This window comes from Plasmodium reichenowi, chromosome 4 (genome assembly GCF_001601855.1).
Source record: "Plasmodium reichenowi strain SY57 chromosome 4, whole genome shotgun sequence".
Lineage (NCBI taxonomy): Eukaryota > Apicomplexa > Aconoidasida > Haemosporida > Plasmodiidae > Plasmodium > Plasmodium reichenowi.
In genome coordinates this window covers 584,198-591,505 of record NC_033649.1, presented here as the reverse complement: position 1 = coordinate 591,505, position 7,308 = coordinate 584,198, and the positions used below count along the sequence as shown (strand labels likewise).

Below are 7,308 nucleotides of genomic sequence, written 5' to 3'. Positions count from 1 at the left end.
GAAGTATCACATATATATATATATATAATATTTTGTGGTATATACAATATATATATATATATAATTAAGTTTTATTATTTTTTTATATAATTATTTTAATTATATATTTAAAAAAAAAAAAAAAAATAATAAAATAAAAAAATAAAAAATAAAAAAATAAATAAATAGAATTTTTTTTATATGTAATCATTATATATAGAACCAAGTGAACGGTTATATATATATATATATATATATATATGTATGTATTATTTATATTTGGAGTACTTATAATATTTTTATAAATATTATGAAAAAATAAATATCATATAAGTTGTATTTGATATGCTTAGAGGACCCTACATATTACATAAAATGAAGGACAAACACATAAATATAGATATAAATATATATATATATATATACACATATTTATATGTTCTTATACAATTTTGTCGACTTCCAGGAGTATTAAGGAATGATAATCACCACAAGATATGTCTAATAAATTAATATTGACTATATCTTTTGATAAATTTAAATCGAATGGATATTGGTTTCTGTGTTTATGATATGTAAAATAATTCCATAGACAAGAATTTCTTTTTTTAAAAACTTTAAATCTCATTTTAACTTCATTACTTTTAGCTATATGTTCGTAATTTTTTTTTTGTTTTGGATTATCCATATATAAATTTTCATTTATATTATCAATAGCATTTAATATCATAGATTGTACCAAATCATTTTTATTAATACCCGATGAACATCTTCTTTTATTTTGTGATGAATAAGAAACTCTACTTCTGGCCTTCGATAAATTAGCATTGTTCATATTGTTTCTTAATATATTTATATGGAAATCATTATTTAAATCGTACGTTTCGCTCTTCTTAGATTCTTCTGCATTTATACTTAATCTGAAATTATTTAATAATTTATTATCGGAGGAATATTCATTGAATTCGTCTAAGGGGACACTTGTTACAAAGTCGGTATCTGCATTTTTATCGTTCCTAATGTTTTTCTTATCACCTTTATTATTTTCATCACCTTTATTATTTTCATCACCTACTTTATTTTCATCACCTTCTTTATTTTCATCACCTTTATTATTTTCATCACCTTCTTTATTTTTGTCACCTTTTTTATTTTCTTTATTATAATTTAATTCCTGTGAACTTTGCATACTGACCTCACTTAGCTCGTTCGATGTAGTCATAAAAAAGTTAGGAATTTTAAATAAATTTATATGATTTTTTTTTTTTTGTTTTTTTTTGTTTTTATCGACTTCTATAATTTGAACACTATTACTAGCTAATTTACGAACAACACAAGTACTATTATTATCATCGTTATTTTTTTTATGAATAGGTTCACTTCCCATCTTTATAATACTTTCTCTTTTAATACTTTCTCTTTTAATGCTTTCTCTTTTAATGCTTTCTCTTTTAATGCTATCATTTTCGTTGGTATCTACACCCCACTTTAATTTAATTATACTTGAATTGTATCCTTCTTCAACTTTGTCTCTGTCTGAAAAATACAATTTTTCCCTTTCTAAAGAAAATTTTTTAAATGTTTTGCTTAATTTAAAGTTAAGTATTTGATGACTAGCTCTATCACTATATGTGTGTACTCCAGACATGGATTTTTTTCTTCTGAGTGCACTACCCCAATTTGAAGAATACGAATTGATTTTGCATGTTCCTGAAGAGCTTTTTTTATTAGGAGAGAGAATAAGAGAAAATTTATGATGTCCTAGATCGTTATATATAAAACTACTATTATTATTTACATTTTCTTTAATTTTTTCATGATATTTTTTTAAATTAAATAATTTACTATTGTAACTAATTTGATCAGAATATTTTTTTCTTTTGGATGAATTTAGAAAGTTATATTTTTTATTTACTCTTAGAACATGATAAATTAATTTATGTTTATCTAAATATATAGGTATAGATGATTGTTTACAATTTTGAGGTAGAAGAATTTGATTAAAATCTCCTTTTCCTATAACAAATATATTTCGTTCTGGTATTTTATCTCTTAATACATCTAATGAGCATATATTATTTATGTAATCTATTTTTTTCTTATTTAATATTTTATTTATAGAAGGAGAGGACGTTAGAATAACAGCAAAGTTCTTTCCTATAGACACTTGAAATATTTGTAATGTATTTAATGAATGCATATTTTTATTATTTGTACTTAAAAGTAAAGGTTTTAATACGTGGTCCAATTTGCATAATTCATTATTCCTATTATTATTATTATTGTTGTTGTTGTTTCCATTTTTGTAATTGTTGATTATTTTTTTATTTTTAAAATAATTCATTAAATTATTATGAATATAATAATTATTATTAATAATATTTGTATTACTAACATGATATTTGTTGTTAATATAATACATATTATTATTATTATTATTATTATTTTTACTCTTGTCATTTTTATAATATATATTATTATATATGTTATCATTTCTCATTAAGAGTTTATCTTTATCATTCATTTTAATATTTAATAATTTATACAAATCAGTATATTTTATATAATATATATTATCTCCTCCTCTATTAAAATAATTATCTCTATAACTATAATTCTTTCCTTCTCCTTTTCTATGTAATAGTTTATTACGATAACGGTCCCCAGCTTTTCCTATATGATTTTCTTCTGAGAAAGATTCTGCTCCACGAAATTGAAAACGATTAACATAATTATTATTTTTATTTTTATTTTTTGTATTTTTATTTTGATCAACCATTTCCCATATATATTCATCAATATCTTTATTTACACTTTTTATAGGAGCAACAAAACTAGTATGAGTACTTGATGAATTTATATCAGATATATATAGATGACTTAAACATTCTATTTTAGTAATTGTTGTTACATCTTCATAATATTCTGTTTTCTCATTACAATCATATGTATAACTTTTATTATTTCTATCATCCCAATTTTCTTCCTCATCTATAGAATTATTAATTTCATATAATTGTTTTCTTCTTCGTCTTCGTCTTTCTTCTTCTTCTTCTTCTTCTTCATTTATTTCATAATATTCATTTTTATTCATATGTTTTTTATTTTTTAAATAACCCCATACATAAACACATTTATCTTGTGTTAAACATAAGCTATGATATTTCCCTATACTAACTTGAAGAATTTTACTATTCTTTATATTGATCTTTCTTGGTATGTTAACATATTTATTGCTAAATTTTGTTCTTTCACTTTTTTTTTTCTTTTTATCATCATGGTCATCATCATGATCATCATTATGTTTGTTATTATGTTTGTTATTATGTTTGTTATTATGTTTATTGTTATATTTATTATCGTTATATTTATTATCGTTATATTTATTATCGTTATATTTATTATCGTTATATTTATTATCATCATATTTATTATCATCATATTTATTATCATCATATTTATTATCATCATATTTATTATCATCATATTTATCATGATGTGTCTTTTTTATCATCTTATCATTTCTCTTTAATTTATCATTATTTTTTTTCATTACTTCTTCATTTTGCTTGTCCACATCATCATCTCTTTTCACGACGTTATGTTTTTTTGATTTTTTTTTTTCAGTCGATGAACATCCATCTGAAAAATACAATCCATTGGATCCTCCATCCATATCAGGATTTTTATGATTTTGATACTGTTCATCATAAGAAGAATATTTATTATTCTCATTTTTTTTTGAGAAAGTGAAACTATCGGCTAGGCTTTTAATAAATGGTAAATTCATTAAGGTATCACTAATAGATTTTGTAAATGATACAGATTTTTGAGCTTCCAGTTTTTTTCTTTTTCTTTTAATACGTTTTATTTTTTCATTTATATATGTATCATCGATTTGACCATATTCATTCCATCCCCACATCCATAATTTCTTATTAGCATCAATAACAGCGCTGTTATAAGATCCACATGTTATAAAAATAATTGGATGCTCAATTTTAGCATAGATAGATTTTGTAGTGAAATAAAAATTGTTTTTTTTCTGTGTCTCTTCATTATCAGGAGTGTAGTTTGGAAATGGTTTCTTTTTCATATTATAATGTTTTTTATCTTTTTTATTTTTATCATCATGAGCATCATTATGAGCACCATCATGAACATCATCATGAGCATCATTATGAGCACCATCATGAACATCATCATGAGCATCATTATAAGCACCATCATGAACATCATTATGAGCACCATCATGAACATCATGAACAACATCATGAACATCCTCATGAACAACATCATGAATACCATGAATACCATGAATACCATGAATAATATCATTATCATAAAATTTTTGTGCCCTTGTAAACATATTATTCGGATTATTATATATAGGTAACATAAAAGGTTTGCTTGTATAAGATACCTTTTTATTATAATGGTTCGGCAATCCTAGCTGAGCTCTTTTATTACAACCAAAGGTAAAAACATAACCATCATATGTTAATAATAATGTATGAAAAGAACCTAAACTAATATTTTTGATTTTATGTTTATAACCAAAATATTTCAAGGGGATTAATTTATAAATATATGGTAATGTTATGGTTTTCTCATTTTTTATAATACAAGGAGGACAATTAAGAATTTTAGTAGTACTCTTATTATTTTTATTTATAACTATTTTTTTTTTTTTTTTTTCATCTGATAATTTCACTTTCATTTTTTTATAACAAGTATATATAGATTTCTTAGAATTCACGCCTAATTGTCCATAAGAATTAAGACCCCATAAACACACCAAACCATTTTCGCTTACAGCACCTGAATGGTATTTACCACATTTTATAATTTTCGGGTTAAAAAATAAAACATTTTTTTTTTTGCAATTTTTTCCCATACTCTTTTTCAATAATCTATTATTATTATTATTATTATTATTATTATTGTTGTTATTATTATAACCATATAAAATATTAGCATGACAAGTTTCATCATGTTCATAGTTACCATCACGATGATAATAATCTCCATGTTGATAATGATCATCACTATGATAATATTCACTGTTTTGATAATTTCCACAATTTTGACAATTTTCCATATTATGATAATGATCAGCATTTATAAAATTTCCCATATTATCATAACAATCATCTACTTTTAAATAATTATCATATTGACTAAATTTTTCTATATATTTTTGTTTACAATTATTTTCATTTTCTGAAAAAAAAACAGGTATATTTTCTATTTTATCATTATCATTAGCATTTAATGAATTTATAGAATCATTTACACTATTATTATGATTACAAGCATTATTTATTATATTATTATATTTAGATTTTATAATATCTTCATTCTGAAAAAGATTAAGTTGATCTGCTGTATTTATCATTATAGAATTTCGTCTTCTTATAGATTCTCTTCTTTTTAATACATCCATTATATTTATTGATTCCAAAATATTTATAGATTCTCTTCTTATGAAGGACTCTCTCCTTTTTAATGTATCCATAATATTTATAGGATCTATTATATTTAACGGTTCTAACTTATTTAATGATTCTCTTCTTTGCATTGGATCCATTAGTAATATTGGTTCTATCATTTTCTTTTTTGGAATCTTGGCAACCTTTGATGACCTAAGATTATAAACTTCATTCCCACCATCCCAGTTTTCATCATCATAATCGTCATCGTTTGTATTATATTTATTGTTATCCTCGTTTGTATTATATTTATTGTTATCCTCGTTTGTATTATATTTATTATTATCCTCGTTTGTATTATATTTATTATTATCCTCGTTTGTATTATATTTATTATTATCCTTATTTGTGCTATTTTTATCATCACCATTTGTACGCTTTTTCTTTTTTCTTATGGTTTTCAAAGCAAAATTACTTGGAAGTTTAGTCAATATTTCATTATACAATTCATTATTACTTAGAGATATACGTGAATGTCTTTTATTTGTAGATAGAGAAGAACACATACTCTTCTTTTTACTATTATTACTGTTACTATTCTTTTTCTTATTTTTTAATACAGAAGATTTATCTGTACTTTTCTTAAATTTTTTATTATAATTATCATAAAAAGATAATCTTTTACATTTATTTATCATGATTGTAGAAAAATCTATCAAACCAATAGAAACATTGTCTTCTAATCCTAGCTGACCAAAATTATTATTACCAAAACATAATAATAATTTTTTTTTTTCCGTTTCTTTATGATTATCAGAAGAATATTTAGATATATTTGATATAACATCCCATGCTTCATTTTCTCCTACAAATTTCTTTTTCTTTTTATTTAAAATAAATAATTCTTCTAATATATTAGTTTCATATATATTACTCCTACAGGAACTTTCTATTATATCTTTTTCTTTAATACAGTTTAGTAGTATACTTTTCTTAACTTCACTTATACTATCCTTACATTCATTAGTCTTATCTTCAACTGTGTTACAGCTTGCCATTTTACAAAACACGCACGATTAAATATATACAAAGAAAATAATTCATGTACATATAAATAAATGTATATATAAATAAATGTATATATGTGCACACATATATAATATGTATAATCTATATGAATTCTTTTTTACTACTATTTTATTTTTTTATGGTTGCAAATATACAATGCCATATAATCAAATAAATAAATAAAAAATATATACATATATATATATATATATATATATATATATATATATATATATATATATATATATTATATTATTTATTATTATTTATTATTATTTTATTTTTTTCTTTTTTTTTTAAAGAGTCATGTGGTGTACCTGCTTCACCACATATGTATATATGTTCATCAAAAAGTTGATATTATAAATATGTTATATATGTGAACAGTTTAAAATAAATATAAAATTAAAAACAAAATTTAATTTATTCAATTTGAACCATATTTATAAAATTTTCACCATTTTGTTACAATATAGATAAAAGGAAATTTCTTCTATATATATATATATATATATATATTGTTTTATTTATTATTATTTTTTTTTTTTTTTTTTTTTATTTCATTTGGTGTAAGCGGTTTCCTATTTTTATAGAACAAAATTAAATTCTACAAGTTTAATAAGATAACGGTAAAATTAGTAAAAGGGAAAAAAAATTAAGATAAATATTATAAAGAATTTTTTTTTTCTTTTTAAAACATGAAAATTAGATGATTTAATATTATATATATATATATATATATATATATATATATTGTTTATTTTTTTTTAATTTTTTTTTTTTTTTTCGGATTCCATGTGAGAACACTGATTTTTTTTTTTTTTTTTTT

At 21.6% G+C, this 7,308-nt stretch overlaps 1 protein-coding gene across 1 annotated transcript; it reads right to left on the bottom strand.

The window, feature by feature from the left end:
* Positions 1-421: 421 nt before the first annotated feature.
* PRSY57_0416100 (regulator of chromosome condensation, putative) lies at positions 422-6,469 on the bottom strand (the record flags this gene model as incomplete). Its single annotated transcript, XM_012906017.2, has 1 exon — positions 422-6,469. One exon carries the CDS (start codon positions 6,467-6,469, stop codon positions 422-424), a length of 6,048 nt encoding a protein of 2,015 aa, XP_012761471.2.
* Positions 6,470-7,308: the final 839 nt, after the last annotated feature.